The sequence below is a fragment of the Lithobates pipiens genome, unplaced genomic scaffold, assembly GCF_037356315.1.
Source record: "Lithobates pipiens isolate NorthernLeopardFrog02 unplaced genomic scaffold, aLitPip1_a1.2 Scaffold_1, whole genome shotgun sequence".
Taxonomy (NCBI): Eukaryota; Metazoa; Chordata; class Amphibia; order Anura; family Ranidae; genus Lithobates; species Lithobates pipiens.
Window position 1 is genome coordinate 131121608 of NW_027507685.1, and position 18855 is coordinate 131140462.

Below are 18855 nucleotides of genomic sequence, written 5' to 3' on the forward strand. Positions count from 1 at the left end.
TTGTGTGAACTGAAAGCCACTAGGAAGTGTGGTGAAAAGCCTAAAGCATTAGGCCGCGTACACACGAGCGGACTGTATGGTGTACTTAGTCCGTCATACAATCCGACGGACAGTCCGTCATACTTTCGACTGAACGGACTTGACCACACACGGATGCACAAACAGTCCGTCGAAAGCTTGCGCGATGACGTGTACAGCATGTACGACGGGACTAGAAATAGGAAGTCCAATACACAGCAAAGCACCCTTCCGCCGTGTAAATCCTTTCTGCGCATGCGCCATTCTTAGTCCGTCAAACTAGCCTACTGACTAGCGGATTGTCCGCTGAAACCAAAGTACGACGGACAGAATTTCGAAAAATCCGAAATACTTAGTACGCCAGACTGCACGCTGAAAACGTCCGCTGAAGCCCACACACGAGCGGACTGTCCGCTGAAATGTGTTTAGACGGACTAAGTACGCCATACAGTCCGCCCGTGTGTACGCGGCCTTAGAAGTCTGATTGAATGTGACTTAGTTATACCAACGACTTGGATAAACGAAAACGGCTCACAGCAGGGGTCAGATGTGTGCTGGTTCACCATTTTAGGCCCGGTTCACACCGCTGCGGGGGGAGATCCGGATGTGATTCGCACAGCAAATCACATCCGATCTCCGTAGCGATGCGAGTTCAGCCATACAGATAGTATGGCTGAATTCGCAGCGCTCCCGCAGCAAACTCGCACGGGACCCTTTTTTGGGTCCGCAACAGAATCGGATCGCATGGGGGTTCACACCATGCGATCCGATTCCTGTGCGAGTCGGCAGATCGCACTGCGATATGCCGACGGATCTGGGGGTGTCATTAACATAACATTGACACTCCCAGCCGTCCGCATAGGGCAGTGTGAACTGCCGGCGGGAGGTGTGCGATGCGGGTAAACGCCGCGGATTCGCGGCGTTCCCGCATCGCTATAGTGTGAACCCGGCCTTAGGTCCGATTACAGCCAGAATTTTGGGCTGAATTTGCACCTGAAATGGACCAAAAGACGCACAGGGTTTTTCTGCAAAACGCACCGCACCTGCTGCGGAGATATGTGAACCAGCTCCATAGAGAGCCAATCAAAATCTCCTGCTATTGCGAATTGAATGCAGAGATTCCGCATCCAATTCACAATGGTGTGAACCCAGCCTCTGACATATGATTTTATACCATACATTTTTCATGATTAGGGCTGGATTTGCATTAGGTATTTTTTTTTAATGAATTCCTTATTTAGCGCTCAAGGAATCCCACAATATAATATATGACATGATAATTTCCCCCTCCCCTCTCCCCACCATGTTACTAATAATATATGACAGCTTTATATGAGCAAGTAAAACTGGGCATTACAGAACACAACTAATACGGAGCATACACAACCAAAAGAGCAGGCTATGCAGCCCGTATAACTCTTGTTGAAAGTGACCAGGAGCTGGGAACATTCATCAATAAGAGTCAAATTTGGAGACCATATTTATAGTTTACATACTGTATATGTAATAGTGCATTAGGCATTTACAGGTATTGTGCTTTGGTGAATTAATAAATATATATATATTTTATGTACAGGGGAGGAAAAAATGGTAAAGGCAGAAACAAAAATAAATAAAAATATAGGAATTAAATGCAAGCAACAGTTAAGTAGTTCAGTTGTAACGTGGGTGAAATAAACTCCATCTATTTTGTTGATCCCATGAACTAAGAAACTGACATGTCTTCAGATGTGCTGACCGATTAATTTCAAATTATGCTTCCAAATGTCTTCAATGATGTCATGGTATCACTGCTTGCATCACTCATATTGGCACTTTCACAGCAAAGAGGCATGATGTTCTAGCAAAGCATCTGTGTGGACCCTGGTTAGGGCCCTGAACATCTAGGAAAGGCCTTTGTACACCAAAATTCATGCCTGTTCATGAAAGTTGTCTGACAGATTGAATGTTGCATTTGTATTAGATATTTCAATTTACATCGCAGGTATCAATGCAGATGTCTTTTTGAAATCCTGAATTACAGGGGATTAGCTGAATCCTTGGTCAGTTTGACGTTTCTCAGAATCAATAGGAACATATAAGGGCATCATGATGTACAGTATTTTGTGATTGTAAACTCAGAACTGTGCCAACTCTTCCTATTGGCCGATTAGAAAGTTCAGATGCAACATAAGTTTTCCTTTTTTAGGTCTCACTCAAGTCTTGTAGCAAAACACTTGGGGAAAATACCGATTCTTCCATTACAGTGACCTTCTAGCCACTCCTCATTCACTGTTAGGTGATAAAAGAACATTATTAAGGTTAGACTAGGGTTTTAGTGACTTATAGTACATGTAAGAGAAATGATATTCATGTAAATAATATCAATATGTTTATTTATTTTTTAAACCTTGTTCCTATACAGTATATATATTGAACATATATTGCTTATTACAGATGTAGGCTCTGCTTCCTGCAGAAAATGGCTGCACAATAATTGCACAATTCTAATCCAACTATTTTACTGCAAGCCTGCCAGACAAGACCTATCTGTCTAAAAACATTAAGCCTTCTGCTGTATCAATGTACAACACCCATAATTCTCCTAGAAGTCAAAGACCATGTGATCTAGGATTCCTAGGCTTGAGGGCACACAAAGGGAGTTTGAAAACAGGGTTTTTTTTTTTTTTATGGTAACAAACACGCACCTCTTCACTCTAAAAATGTGATTTGGTAATGTTGGTAGGTGCCTACCTGATTTACAAGTGTACATTTTAAAGACAGATTTGAGGAGCTGGAAAGCTCAAACAACTGTATTTCAGCTGGTAGAAAATGAAAGCTGATATGTAACAAATTACTATGCTGAGCAGTACAGCTGGCCACTGCAAACTTGCTCTAAACTCACTCCCTTAGAACATTTAGCATGCATTTTGCACAAGTTAGCCATGTATGTTAATAACACTGGAATAAATTATTAAAGGCTACCTATAAGTTAAGAACTGTAACCCATGCTACGTCCCATAACCGGAGAGAAAGCAAAAGGGGTACCCCAGGGATTTAATGGGCAAGGGACGAAACCAGATAAAGGAGTAGAAAACGTGTATAAAAAAGTAATACAAAATGTATTGGTTTTCAAATGTACAATTACATATAGAAATGTTTAAATCAAAAGCCGGTGGTCATCCTAAAGCAATCTACAGCAAAGTTATTAATCATGAGATGGGTCTTATAGTAGGATTCCGCTCAATATACATGAAATCAGAAATCCCAACATGTTTCGGAATATGTTTGACTTGTTAAATTCCTTCTTCAGGGACTGGTTTGAAGCAAGCTGTACTATCTAATAACACAAAGGCAGAAACAAAGGGGTCATCAAATCAAACAATTTATATATTTGTATATAAGAAAATCGAAAATGCAGCTTGTACTACAGTTTTCGATTGGAGACCTGCTGGATTGAATTGTCTAAAAACGCTATGCAGCGTGTGTGTCCATCCATTGTGGTAAGCGTACCCAATCTCTCTGTTGTTGTATATGCATATTTGTGAATGCTACCTGGAGAAGTCTGCTGACCCTATTTATCATCCCTTGAAGAGGCAATACTCCAAGTTCTTTTCAAATAGGACTATACAGTATAGATGAGCTTTTAATTTCACTTTTTGTCTAGCACGGACTCTGTTATTGGTTTTTGCTTCACAGATATTTTTCTATATTTGTTTACACTACATATGAACTTTTTTGTTTCACTCTATATTAATGCATTAATATATGTATTTGTATAATGTTTTTTTCACTACTGAGTTATCATTAGTGTACCACTTATCCACTGGGGTTACTCTGGAGACTTCGAGTTTTCCACAAGCGCTGCATTTTATATATTTTCTTATTTTCTATACACATTTCGCTATACTGTTGATACTGGCTGCTGACTTTTATTATTTTTGGAATTATTAGTAGCACAACTTTTTTTCACATATATATATATATATATATATATATATATATATATATATATATATATATATATATATATATATATATATATTTCTATATGTTTATTTACACATAGTATTAAAGATGTATAAGCAAATAATCAAGGGAGCAGCATGGGGGATAGGGGGGACAAGCATCTTTAGATCTGGTGGCACTTACGAGATGACCATCTGTAATAAGACAAAGTACACATCAGAATCTTGTTTAAATCAAAGTCTGCGTCTCAAGGTGGCCCCATGAAGTGGGTCATTGGGGAGGGGCTCTGCAAGGTGAATGGAAAACACATGTAGTATCCTCTAGCCAAACAATGGCATGTGGTTAACCTTGGTGCAGTTTCCAAGGAGAAGATGGAATAGAGGAGAGGAGGGGAGCAACTCTGCCAAGGGAAGGGGGGCCTTTTAGAAAAAAAATTAAAAATACGTATTTGAGTTTCAGCTCATTCACCAAGCTAAAAGAAAGTTCCTTTTTGCTTTTAGTAAATCAACTCCTATGTCTTCAGTGACAGGTGTTAGAACTAAAATGCAGGCTGGCAGGTTAGGGAAGCATTCTAGTCACTGTCCTGCACAGCCCAGAAGGACAATGTCATTTATGTCAGTGGAAGACTGGGCTGGGGGGTAAGGGCTATTTGCCCCTGGCCCAGTACAAATACGATATGTGAAGTAAAGTGATTGTAAAAGTATTTTTTTTTAAATAACAAACTTGGTTTACTGAACTTTTATTGTGGTTTTCTACAAAGAAAGCCCCAATCTTTCTCTTCTCGGGTCCCCTGCTGGCGCTCATGGCTTCTCTCCTCCATAGCAAGCCGCTTGCTATAGGGGCACTCTTGCAGGCTTGCTTCTGAGCTGTGCTCTGTGTGTCAATTAATACACAATGCGACTCTGCCCCGCCCCCTGACTGTAATTGACGGCAGCTCCTGGCTCCTGCCACTGCCTCTGAGCCAATGAGGTGAGAGAGAGCAGTCATTCTGCTCTCGTGTATAGAGCTGGATCAATATCGGCCTCAGGAAAGTGGGGGGGTGCACATAGAGTTTTTTTTTTTACCTTAATGCATAGGTGCATGAATGTAAAAAAAAACACCTGCCTTTAGAACCACTTTAAATCTGCCCACAAAAATCTGTCTCTACTATAAAAGGGCTAGTTGGTTCTATTTGCTGCCTAGGCCAAAGTTTCTCAGTCTTTTTCTGGATGTTGTACAGTAGCAACATTGGGAAATATCCATCAAGACCACTTGGGTTAATTAATGAGCAAAGATGTAATTGTATTACCTTCTGAGAGAATGTCAATGATGTGGCCTTGGTCAAAGGTCAGATCTTCTGGTCCTTCTGGAGAATATTGGTAGATGGCTTTCATGTGATATAGGATAGGTCTACCCACGCAGTTATATGCATCCTACAGATATACATTCAAAGATATTAAATTGCTCACCTAACATATTCGCCAGATACTACATATTAGCCAAAAGTGGCCAACAATTAAGCAACAAAAAAGTATTTTCATCTCTCTTCTATTATTGTAACTTATTGCTGAATAACCATACAGTGATGCTATTTTTTACAAAAAAAAAAAAAAAACAGTCAGCGGAGTGCTAAGATATCCAACCATCGTGTTAGGGAATGCCCTTTTCTGTTTTAACCAGATAATACTCCTGTACACAAAGTTAGATGCATACAGAGTTGGTTTGTAGATATGGCAGTGGAAGGAAAAGATTGACCCCAACCCATATGATGCCTAACATCTAATGTAACAAACAAAGATTAATACACGTTTTTTTGTTTAGCTACCTTACAGCACAGGATGAGCTTCTTCTGATTGGCTTGTTCCCACATTCTCTTGAGGTCGGCATCTCCTTTCACTGGAGTCACTTGCTTCTCCTCAGAATCCCTGTAACTAATTAATGAACCATACAATCAACACAATGCTGACAACTGGGGAAGCTCCATGTCTACATAGTCCCAGTATTCCATTTGGTCATATTTATTAGTGTCTTAGTGAAGACTTCTCTCAGACAGTGCTTGTTGCCCCATAGCAGACAATTAAATTGTATGAATTCGTTATTTTTCTATACCAAAATCTTCGCAAAGGGAGTCCTTGGAATAAAAGTTTTCAATGGTCCCAATCTTTACACAGGACAGGCTGATATTTTTTGGTGCAAGAGAAGGTAAACACAGATCTTCAAGGGTTATCTTAGTGTTCACTTTATTGCTGTTGACGGTAACCTAGCACCAGTGCTGTCATGTGGGAGGAAGGGAAGGCACATGCACATCGATATTGGGAAGTACAGAGAATTTTCCCTTTCAGCTAAAAGAGGTGTGGTGAGGGTGCAAAGGAAATTGAATATTTGTAGCTGGTGAGGCCACCAATAGAGTAAACATGTTGCTTTGCTTGGGCAGAGCACAGGATTGCCTTAAGGGTTAAGTGTACGTTTTGGGTTATAAGATGAGTTCAGGTTTTTTTCTCCTGATCCTCTTTATCCTTTTTTTAATAAAAAATATTCAACTTCCAACATAGAAGGCACTGCACACTACCCAGCAAGTCATCCATAGGACTTCCACAGAAATACAAATCAGTTACAGCCAACAGGGCCACAGGGTGTATGTGCCATATAGAAGAGGATGTCTTGGTACTGTTGTTTCTATGGGAACCTGCTGGGCAGCATGCATCAACTTCTGCGCTTGAACATGAGTATTTTTCACTCAAGGGTTAGGTTAAGGGCCCTTGTAGTGTCACATTTTGCTGCCTATCACAGGATGCTACGGAAGTGACGTTGCCGCCAGAAATTGCGTACTGCGCATGCGCGATGCGTTCCAAACACTCGCGCCGTGCGTTCCAACATAGTTTCGGCAATACAGTTAAGCGAAACCATCACATAATGTTACGGAAGTGATGTTACACACAACACAAACACTGGGCCGTGCGTTACAACACTAATACTTCCCTTGTTACCTAGTAGGTTTTGCATTGCTGGGACTTGTAGTGCCTATCCTGAGCTACATGCTTCAATGTTCAGTGTCATCCTTATCCCCGAGCTTCAATTTTCAGTGTCCTCATCCCTATCCCCAAGCTTCAATTTTCAGTGTCCTCATCCTTATCCCCGAGCTTCAATGTTCAGTGTCCTCATCCTTATCCCCGTACTTCAATGTTCAGTGTCCTCATCCCTATCCCCAAGCTTCAATGTTCAGTGTCCTCATCCCTATCCGCGAGCTTCAATGTTCAGTGTCCTCATCCCTATCCGCAAGCTTCAATGTTCAGTGTCCTCATCCTTATCCCCGAGCTTCAATGTTCAGTGTCCTCATCCTTATCCCCGAGCTTCAATGTTCAGTGTCCTTATCCTTACCCCCGAGCTTCAATGTTCAGTGTCCTCATCCCTATCCCCAGGCTTCAATGTTCAGTGTCCTCATCCCTATCCCCCTGCTTCAATGTTCAGTGTCCTCATCCTTATCCCTGTGCTTCAATGTTCAGTGTCCTCATCCTTATCCCCGAGCTTCAATGTTCAGTGTCCTCATCCTTATCCCCAAGCTTCAATGTTCAGTGTCCTCATCCCTATCCGCAAGCTTCAATGTTCAGTGTCCTCATCCCTATCCCCCTGCTTCAATGTTCAGTGTCCTCATCCTTATCCCCGAGCTTCAATGTTCAGTGTCCTCATCCCTATCCCCAAGCTTCAATGTTCAGTGTCCTCATCCTTATCCCCGAGCTTCAATGTTCAGTGTCCTCATCCCTATCCCCGAGCTTCAATGTTCAGTGTCCTCATCCCTATCCCCCTGCTTCAATGTTCAGTGTGCTTCAATGTTCAGTGTCCTCATCCTTATCCCCGAGCTTCAATGTTCAGTGTCCTCATCCCTATCCGCGAGCTTCAATGTTCAGTGTCCTCATCCCTATCCCCCTGCTTCAATGTTCAGTGTGCTTCAATGTTCAGTGTCCTCATCCTTATCCCCGAGCTTCAATGTTCAGTGTCCTCATCCCTATCCGCAAGCTTCAATGTTCAGTGTCCTCATCCTTATCCCCCTGCTTCAATGAGGACACTGAACATTGAAGCATGGGGATAAGGATGAGGACACTGAACATTGAAGCAGGGGGATAGGGATGAGGACACTGAACATTGAAGCTCGGGGATAAGGATGAGGACACTGAACATTGAAGCCCGGGGATAGGGATGAGGACACTGAACATTGAAGCCCGGGGATAGGGATGAGGACACTGAACATTGAAGCTCGGGGGTAAGGATGAGGACACTGAACATTGAAGCTAGGGGATAAGGATGAGGACACTGAACATTGAAGCTCGGGGATAAGGATGAGGACACTGAACATTGAAGCTTGCGGATAGGGATGAGGACACTGAACATTGAAGCTCGCGGATAGGGATGAGGACACTGAACATTGAAGCTCGGGGATAGGGATGAGGACACTGAACATTGAAGCACGGGGATAAGGATGAGGACACTGAACATTGAAGCTCGGGGATAAGGATGAGGACACTGAAAATTGAAGCTCAGGGATAGGGATGAGGACACTGAAAATTGAAGCTCGGGGATAAGGATGACACTGAACATTGAAGCATGTAGCTCAGGATAGGCACTACAAGTCCCAGCAATGCAAAACCTACTAGGTAACAAGGGAAGTATTAGTGTTGTAACGTACGGCCCAGTGTTTGTGTTATGTGTAACATCACTTCCGTAACATTATGTGATGGTTTCGCTTAACTGTATTGCTGAAACTATGTTGGAACGCACGGCGCAAGTGTTTGGAACGCATCGCGCATGCGCAGTACGCAATTTCTCACTTCCGTAGCATCCTGTGATAGGCAGCAAAATGTGACACTACAACCTTTTCCATGGGCTGTCTGATCAGATCTGCCTGTCAGGTTTCAGACGGACTTGATTGGCCCCTTCAGCCTCCTCCTACAGCATGGGTGCTCAAACTGTGGCCCTCCAGCTTTTGTGCAACTATAAATCCTCTGAGGCATTGCAAGGCTGACAGTTACAAGCATGGCTCTCAAAGGCATGATGGGACTTGTTGTTCCACAACAGCTGGAGGGCCACAGGTTGAGCACCCATGCCCTATGGACACATGTCTGCCAGCACCGTGGCTATCTGATCCAATCCTGCCTGCAAAAATCAGACATATGGTGGTCTGTTTCCATCCAATTTCTGCACAGCAGAGCAGACACAGACTTGTCATTCACCTGCTCAATGGGGATCAGTGGAGCTATTCCCCACTGAGTAAGCAGAATACACTACACAAAGGCATCAGTGTGAAAGGGGCCTAAGGGTTTTTTAAAGGAGTTTAGTGCAGGGCATCAGGAGGGGACAGCCCATACACATGTTGTTGGTGCTATTTAGTAGTAAGTACAACTCATTGGTAGGGGCCCGGGCTCCAAAACCAATAAGTTGTGTACTTACTGTATAGTAAAAGCCAGGGCTTTTTTTTCTGGTGGAATGGTGTTCTGGGAGGGAGCAGCACTTTTTGTATACTATTGCTTTAGCAGGGTGGCCATGGAGTGAGCCGATGTAGCTCACTTGGTTCCGGCTGCAGCCTGAGAGAGAAGGCAGCGTGATATTATCTGCACTCCGCCTTTCCCTGCAGACCAGATGTTGGTTTGGGCGCAAGTCACAGCTCAGCCTGTGGAAGAGCTGCTCTGCATGTAGCCTGTAGCCTACCTGACTGCCTGCTCACTGTGGACTGGAGACAAGTTGTTAGACATCACATTTTTTTGTAAATTGGTTGACAAAGTTGCTGGATGTGGGCCTTTGCTTTGACTTTCTCTTTGTTGGATTGGGCTGTCTCTTTGCAGGATTGGGACAGCCAGTAGGTAGGCCTTGGGGGCCCACACTTAAAGCTGTGTAAGGAGCCCCAAAATTTCTGATGGCTGCCCTGGTTTAGTGTTTTTAGGGTTCAAATAGGGTACAGTCTACTGTTAACGATAATTTTAGAGGGTAAAAACCCATGTGAACAGAGTATCCAGGGTAAATTGCATCTAATGGCGCTACTGACATATAGGCTTACTGAACTGTGTTCAACATTTCACAGGAACCAGTCAGAAAGCAGTTCATAATAGTTGATCCACAGAAACCTGAAACATTTAATGCTGAATGGCTGCCATTATTACCTTTAAAAAACAAATCTTTTCCCAGTTATAGTCATAAACAAGTCACAGAACAAGAAAAATGCAGCATACAGAAAAACAAGATGGTGAAACTGGGAAATTGGCAACCATTATATTTACCTCAGCTGGATGTTAATTTGCTCTCCATGTTGTTTAAGCTTTTGTCTGAGATGATGCTGTAGCTCAGTATAAGTGATGTCCTTTCTCACTGACAGGTTTACAGTGAACTCAGTGTGTACTTGTAATGTTATTAGGCTGTCTTCTTCAGCTACGGGCTCTCTTGCGCACATCTGGTCTTGCTTGGCCTGGAGAAAGAAAGAAAGGAATTAGTCATAACTGTGCAAGTGAAGTGAGTGCACAGTCTTGGTGGGTTTTACAATAGTCAGAAGAGGCTTGAAAAACAAACATGCCCCAGGACACTCCTGTAATTACAAGGAGAGACCTTGTAATAAATGTCCTATCGGGACTCAGGATCACCCAGGCTACAGATGAGTGTATTTAAAAGTGCTTAAACCTCAAGGCTCATAGACCAAAGGTTAAAGGAGAAGTACAGCCAAAGCTTTTATTGTTGTACTTCTCCTATGGATCACAGGAGTGCAGTCCGCACTACTGTGACCCATTTTCAGCAGAGAGAGGGCTGGAACCTATTGTCAGATGACGTCACAGAGCCATTTCAGGCTTCGGGAAAGATTGCAACCATATGTACAGGATCCTGCTCAGCCTCTCAGCGAGCCGCTGAGAGCCTGACCTAGCCGCTCCCACCCCCTCCACAGTCCATCGCTCCAGTGAGTGCTGGCGAGGCAGAGAAGACAGCGTTCTCTGCTCAGGGAGCTCTGAGAACCGAGTAATCAGTGGTGTTTGATTGCTCGGTTCCCAGCCTTAGAGTCAGCGAGGGGCAGATGCAGCATCGAACCTAGGTAAGTATGATTCTTAAGTAAAAAATATTACCATGCTTCTCTTTTCTTCACAATCTTTTTTTATTGAAAATGAAGAAATAAGAACAACTGTAACGATCCCACACAGGGGATATAAACATAAAATATATCATGGCACAGCTTAATAATGCACTTAAAAAGCATACCTGATCATAGAAATGATCAAGCATCAACAGCCCTCTGGCGAAGGACAGGGGTCAACATAGGGTAAATGAGTTTAGGTGCCCAAGGGTTGAGGCGTGAGATAGTCCAAACTTTTTTTGAAAATAAGACTAAAATCAAGGTCTTACCGACAGAGAAAAAAAAATAAAAAGAACACTGAAAAACAAAAAATAGAGATGAGAGGGAGAGAGAGAGGAAGAGAGAATATATGGTGAAGAGGAACACAAGAGATGAAAAGGAAAGACGGAGAAGGAAAGGAGGTTCAGAGCAGGAAGGTTTAGGTAGGAAAAAGGGTTCCCCCAGGTCGGGGGGGGGGGGTAGAGGAGGTCAATTAATGCGGCCTAGGCTGGTTGGATGCAGAGAGGGAAGAACGTTTGACCACCACGGGCCCCACACCTTAAGGAACTTGGCATGGGAATCATGGAGAATGCTAGACATCTCATTGATCATGAGAGTCGTAAGGGTGCTCTTCACCTCCACAAATGAGACAGCTGGTTTCTTCCAGGCCCTAGCTATTGTATGCTTTGCAGCAACAAACAAGTAGGGGGCCAGCTTTTGCTGATAAGAAAAGAGGCCCGGGATCGGGCAGTGGAGTAAGGCCAGTTTGGCATCCCTGCGGGGGGATGTTTGGAAGAGAGTGGACAGAAGACCGAACACCCTCGACCAGAATCCCACTAGGCGGGGGCAAGACCACCAGATATGAAATTCGTCTCCATGCTAACCGCAGGCCCTGAAGCATCTATCGCTGCAGGATGGGTTTGATTTGGCAATACGGGATGGGTCCCAGTACCAGCGGAAAAGCACCTTATGGGCTGCCTCTAGGGTAGCCGTGTTAAAGGAACATTCTCCGATATTAAACCAGACTTTGCTCCAGTCCGCTGGATCGATCTGTGATAAGTCTCGCTCCCAGTGGTGGACATAAGACAGGGAAGTTGGAGTTCCGCTTGAGTTAAGGGAGGAGTAAATCAAAGCTGTGGCACCCGGAGATCCTGGAGAATGTTGACACGTTTGTTCAAAGGCCGTTTTCTGATAGGGGAACGTAGCGTTGCACCCGAGAGAGGAGATCCAGTGTCGTAATTGAAGATAGCGGAATAATTCCACTGGGGGAGCTTCATACGCCTCTTGGATTGAGGTCCACGAGGGGAAGGTGCGAGTCCCAAGAAAATGCTGGACCTGTGTGAATCCATGGGCTGGCCAGCAGGCGAAAACATGAGGTTGTTTTAAGCCGGGGGGGAACAGTGGGTTATTGAGAAAGGGAAGGAGTGGGAGGGATGGGGACATGAGCCCACCGGAGTACCGAACCAAGTCCCAGAGTTTTAGGCTATGGTTCATCAGAGGGCTGATTGTGGGGGGACGCATCTTAGGAGGGAGCCACAAGAGGATTGAGGTGGGAACCGGTGCACAGTTGGGGACTTCCAGGAGAACCCAGAATGGAATATCGGAGGTAGCTTGGAGCATTGCAAGCTGGGAGATTTGTGCAGCTTGATAGTATTTGGCAATATTCAGGACTCCAAGCTCACCTCTCAGTCTGTGGGCATACAGGGTAAAGCGGGAAATCCTGGGATGCTTGTTGACTCAGATAAAGGAGAGGAGCCTTTTCTGGAGGAGACGCAAGAAAAATGCTGGGATCCAAACTGGTAGGGTCTGGAAAAAATATAGGATCTTTGGAAGGACCGTCATCTTGACGGCATAGATGCGGCCAATCCAAGATAAAGTGGGGAACTGCCAGGATGCCATGAGTGCTGTGATGGTACGCAACAGGGGATGGTAGTTTTCTGAAAAAAGGGAGGAGTAAGAGGGGGTCAACTTAACACCCAAATATTCTAAGGTAGAGCCGGACCAGCGGTATGGGAAGGAGGATTGGAGGTGTGTGAACAGGGAGTTTGGAAGCGAAATGTTCATCACAGTGGTTTTGTGGGGATTAATCTGAGGCCCTGAGATGGCAGCAAAGCGTGTCAAGAGGGATTGTAGATTGGGCAAGGAGATAATTGGCTTAGTTAGGGTCAAAAGAACATCGTCTGCAAACATATTTACTTTGTAACATTCACCTGCCTATGGAATTCCATTCATGTTTGGATCAGCTCTAAGAACCATGCTTCTCTTTTAAGCTTGGGATAATATCAAAGGAGCCAAATCCTTGTGCAGGCCTATCAGATCCAGCTGTAATAATGTCATTAGGAGTATGCGTACAACTCGAGGGTACAGTATGGCGCTGTTTTAAGTAAAGGTTAGGGAACGCTTAAGTTTAGAGAAGCTTGAGGTAGAGTATGGAAGAGGGCAGCATAGAGTTATGTTTGGTGCTGTGGCCTTTACGTGGAAAGGGGAGGGGGGCGTCTCTCAGTCCCTCCTATGGTTTATAAGGAGTTTGTCCAATCCCTATTTGGGCGACAAACACAGTAAAGATATCCTTTGAAGAAAGTGAGGTTTGGGGGGTCAGCTCACAAGAATTGACAAGGGCACTGCATCAACAGATTTTTTCTGTACTAGCTGAACGTGTCCCTAGTCTGAAAAATAAGAAAACGAATGCAGCCACCATATCTAAGGACTGGTAAGCTGCAATATATTACATTTTTGTTCTTGGCTTAGTTACCCTTTAAAGTGACACTAAACAATATTCTAATTCTCCAAAATTAACAATGCACATCTACTACTTATTGGCCATGTTATTTATTTTTCATGGAACTGTATCTTAATGTTTTTTTCTGGCTCCTTGTATCATCATCTGTGTGTTTTTGAACTTCTCCTTTCCTCCTTTACTTCAGTTCATTACGTGTGCACTCCTAGTCCATAGTCACTAATCCATGTTGGGTGTGAATAAGGAAAGGTGCCTATGTTCCCACATACAGTGAGACAATGGAGAACAAATGTAGCCATCCACCAATAGAGAGCACTAGAAGGTACTTTTCTTGCATTAAGAATATACTTTTTTTAAATCCAGAGGTTTGTGTCACATTAAACTGTTAGCTATTGGCATTCTGGGCCACATCTTACTCCCAAGTCCTTACCCTACTTAGAGGTCAGCAGCTTACTTTCCATTGTTCTTCTATAAACAAATTTAATTAAATGCTTTTGTGATCAAGTGAAACTTGATTGGAGATTATTGTTAAATGTGGAAACTCAACACTTGTATACTTACCACTGTGACCTCCTGTTTGGTCTGTGGTATGCTCTGCAAATTGACAACCATCTCCACCTTCGGAAGAGGCATTTGTTGACCAGCTTTCTCCTTCACTGTCTCCTGTATAAAAGAGGATGTCATATTTATAAAATGATAAGGTTTTAAAGGGTTCATTTCATTTCACTGGGCTAGAATAGACAGATACATCTGATAATTGCTCCACCAACGTTGTTCCTTCTAGAGCAGCCTTTCTCAACTAGGGTTCTTTCAGGGGTTGCTAGTGGTTCTTTGAGCTGTGGTAATTTCCCTTCTACTTGATGGTGCCTGCATAGTTCCAGGATGAACACCATTTGGCAGAATCAGTGGCATGTCACCAATGATCTTTTTGGCTGTCTGTAAGCTAAAGTGGCATTATTTCCACTGACCACCAATATAAGGGGCATTTATCCCAATGGGCCCCCAGTAAGCTGGTTTTAGCAGGGGCTCCCTGAGGTCTAAACATTTTTTTAAGAGTTTGTCTGGATTAAAAAGTTTGAGTGGTTGCTCTAAAGCAGGGGTCTCCAAACTATGGACCTCCAGTTGTTCAGGAACTACAATTCCCATCATGCCTAGTCATGTCTGTGAATGAGTATTACAATGCCTCATGTGACGTGTTGTTCCGCAACAGCTGGAGGGCTGTAGTTTGGAGATGCCTGCTCTAGAGGAAACATCCAACAATGGTTCCTCTCCTTTCACCTTATGAAGAAAAATGCACATATACAGTATTGTAAATACAGCCACTACTTTGAATGACGTCAGTACCAACTATTCATTTTAGAAAAAAAAAAAAAAATATATATATATATATATATATATATATTTATATATATATATATATATATATATATATATATATATATATATATATATATATATATACACCGGTATGTACAATTGCAAATGCTTCAAAAGAATACGAGACATTTAGCACTGCTTCACAATTTAATAGCTGACTGCAATCTAAATTATGTTATTAGTTATTTCAGGCTAGGCCTTGACAATGGTGATGAATCAGTAAACTACAATTAGCCTTGTCCACATGGCCAGCTCTCGCAGTGAAGCCTTTCCCCTTCAGCACTTAAACAACCATAAGGTGGTCATTAAAAGACAAACGGTGTAGTGGGAACCCCCAAAACTTCCAGGTTGCGAGGAACAAACTCATTAACTATGACAAGGTGATTTGGTTGCTGGAGCATCCAAAGCATATACAAAAAACAGGGGCTTAATGAGCCCACCAAACTCCATCAACAGCTAAAGTATCAATTTTGGTAAGCCTGATACTTTAAGAGGTACAACAGCGGGAGGTAAGCGGCGGCCGCAGCCTGATCATGGGTATCACAGGCCACGGCCGCCGCTCACCTACCCCCATGCGGCCGTGCCTGTGTCATGCGGCTGCATGGGCTGAGCTGTGTGTCTCTCTCACACACAGCTCAGCCTTCAGCGGCGCGCTGACAGTTCCAATCTCCTCCTCCAGCCATGGGCGTCTGCATGGTGGGGAAAGCTGCTGCTGTCACTATTCCCCCTTCGCTCCCCCTCCCCTTCTCACGTCGGCAGCAGGGGAAGAGAAGGCATTCCTGTATGGTCGTTTTCCCTCCCCATTGGCCAAAACAGAGGGCCAATCAGAAGAAACTAGAGGGGCATCATGGGAAATGTAGTCCCAGAGATACATGGCACCATTGGTCTCAGCAGGGAGCAGACTACAGTCCCCAGCATGCACTCTGCTGGGGTGAAAGAGAAAACCCAGAAACAAGCTGAGGAGTGCTTGTAGCAGCTACTACAGGAGACATGGAAAATGAAACAGGACTGTGCTGGGGGAACTAATAGCCCCAGCACCACCAGAGAGAGAGCTACGCTGTACCTGCACCACCGGAGAGCCACGCTGCACCGCACCACCAGAGAATGCTACGCTGCACTGCACCACCAGAGAGAGCCACGCTGCACCGCACCCCCAGAGAGAGCCACGCTGCACCGCACCCCCAGAGAGAGCCACACTGCACCGCACCCCCAGAGAGAGCCACACTGCACCACACCCCCAGAGAGAGCCGCACTGCACCACACCACCAGAGAGAGCCACGCTGCACCGCACCACCAGAGAGAGCCATGCTGCACCGCACCCCCAGAGAGAGCTGCACTGCACCGCACCCCCAGAGAGAGCCACGCTGCACCGCACCCCCAGAGAGAGCCACGCTGCACCGCACCACCAGAGAGAGCCACCCTGTACCCGCACCACCAGAGAGAGCCACCCTGTACCCGTACCACCAGAGGAAGCCACCCTGTATCCGCACTACCAGAGGGAGCCACCCTGTACCCGCACCACCAGAGGGAGCCACCCTGTACCCGTGCCACCAGAGGGAGCCACGCTGTACCACACCACCAGAGAGAGAGCCACGCTGTACCTGCACAACCAGAGAGAGAGCCACGCTCTACCGCACCGCCAGAGAGCAGGTCAGTGTCACTGGGCCATGGACACAATAGGAGACAGACAGTACTGGCATGGCCACAATAGGACTGGGACACTATAATATAAAGGGGACTGCCCTGTAATCATTGCAGTGCCCCTTTATATCACAGTGTCCCTGCACATTACAGTGTGGAGGACCAACACCAGCCACCCCCGCTAATGTCTACCGAACCCCCCCCCCCCCCCCCCGGTCCCTGGAAAGGTTGGCTGCTCAGTCTAAAATCCCCGGGCCTATTTGTTGTCCCAGTCCGGGCCTGTGTGTATATATATATATATATATATATATATATATATATATATTTATTTATTTATAATAAGTTACAGTACCAGCTTCTTGCAATACTTCAGTACCTCTTTTTGTTCTGGTAGGTCACGGGCAGGTCTCTTTGGTACATCCAGATCTAGTGATGGATTACCCGAAGAAAACAGAATATAGTTTAAGTCAGGGGGGTAGCCATAACACAGCAGAAAAATAAATTACAAGTTTCACAGCTTACCCGTTGGCTTGACATTGGGCCTAGTTGGGGGCATCTTTGTGGGTGGCAGAGGGATTCCATTATTCACTTTCTATAAAAATAAGACAAATTCTGAAATCAACTGGTGAATTGTTAATACAATATGGCAAACTCTACAAATGTGCATAAAAGTTAACAACTGTAACTTTGTCAAAATCATTTTATCCATCGCTGCCTGATTCCAAAGAATACCCCATGTGTAGAGAGATTGGGTCTGCTTCTTGAAGTCTAAGCTCTCTCTGCTTAATGTTTCACCAGTTAGATCCAACCATACAAGTCATTTTTGAATTTAATTGGTTGCTGTGAATAACATCTTAGAACTGATACTTTGATACATCAAGCTTCATGCATGGGACAACAAGAGGCCTGCAGAAAGTGTGTTTTGGAATACCTTTCCTAATATACAAGATATGTAAAAGGGGTTCCCAGGTCATCAAATTTTATTATTGATCCTTATGAACAAACCTTTGTTCTGCAAGTATAAGGGATTTGGCTATTCCAGTGCCAATAGCTTAAAGTAGTGCTACATTGTGAGGCCCACTTAATACAATCATATGATTAGTTTTAGTGTTGTAAAAAGAACCATTTGATTCTTATGACTAAAGTCTAGATTCTTAAATGCTATCTTGAAACATATTGTTTAGTGTTAATGTCAGTTTTGGATAGAGAGGGAAGGCTTAAAAACCCTTACAGGTTATTTTTTGGCTGTATATATGTACCATTAGAGAAATTTCCTTTTACTTCCTGTCCCAGAGATGCAACAGGAAGGTAAATTAGCCATACATTGCATACTGAATGTAAAAAAAAAAAAAAATATGGTATACAGCACTAATGAACGAATCTCTTGCTGTGCCACGCCAGCTGTGAAAATACACAAACAGTGGCTGCATCTGATTGGAATGGCACACTTTTCAGACATCAATTTTCTGGCCAGCTTCTTTTATTTTTCAATTGAGGGTTGTGTGGTGGGAGGCAAACGACAGGGTAACCCACTAAGACCCCTTTCACACTGAAGGTGCTTTTGAGGCGTTTTAGCGCTAAAAATAGCTTTCACACTGGGGCGGTGCGCTTGCAGGACTGAAAAAAAAAGTCCTACACCACTCCTAAGCCACCCCTGCCATTGAAATCAGTGGGCAGAGCTGCTGAAGCACCTGCAAAGTGCTTTGGCAGCAGCGCTTTGCAGGCAGTTTGTACCCTTTCCTCAGGCCACTAGCACAGTTAAAAGTGCCCTGCTGGCGGCCTCCAAACACCTCTATGACAGTGGTAAAGCGCCGCTAAAACTAGCGCCGCGTTATCGCTAATGCAGTCACGCTGGCAGTGTGAAAGGGGTCTAAGCTAATTTTGTTGGGTTCCTCAGGAACTGGCCAAAATGTAAAAAGTGTATGGCCAGCTTTAGAGGAATTATCTCAAAGTGGAGGACTTCCCTTTAGACTTTTCCAGGAACATTTTTCTAACATTTTGAATTTCTCCTCACTTTCTTTCTAGATGACAATGGTCATCCGTACACATAGGGGGGTGGATCTCTCCAATGCGG

The 18855-nt window shown here is 44.2% G+C and overlaps 1 protein-coding gene across 2 annotated transcripts in view; it reads right to left on the minus strand.

Annotated features, from left to right (window-relative positions):
- Nucleotides 1-1498: 1498 nt before the first annotated feature.
- NOXA1 (NADPH oxidase activator 1) overlaps nt 1499-18855 on the minus strand; it is a 55787-nt gene continuing 38430 nt past the window's right edge. The window contains exons 10-16 of one of the 2 annotated variants that reach the window (XM_077476812.1): nt 17304-17373; nt 17158-17207; nt 14325-14423; nt 10212-10396; nt 5771-5876; nt 5255-5378; nt 1499-2289 (exon numbers count right to left, since the gene is read on the minus strand). In XM_077476812.1, coding sequence (XP_077332938.1) covers nt 2210-2289; nt 5255-5378; nt 5771-5876; nt 10212-10396; nt 14325-14423; nt 17158-17207; nt 17304-17373 — 714 coding nt within the window. In that variant the 3' untranslated portion in view covers nt 1499-2209. Of the gene's footprint in view, nt 2290-5254; nt 5379-5770; nt 5877-10211; nt 10397-14324; nt 14427-17157; nt 17208-17303; nt 17374-18855 lie in introns of both variants that reach the window. The other variant, XM_077476805.1, reaches the window with a different exon arrangement.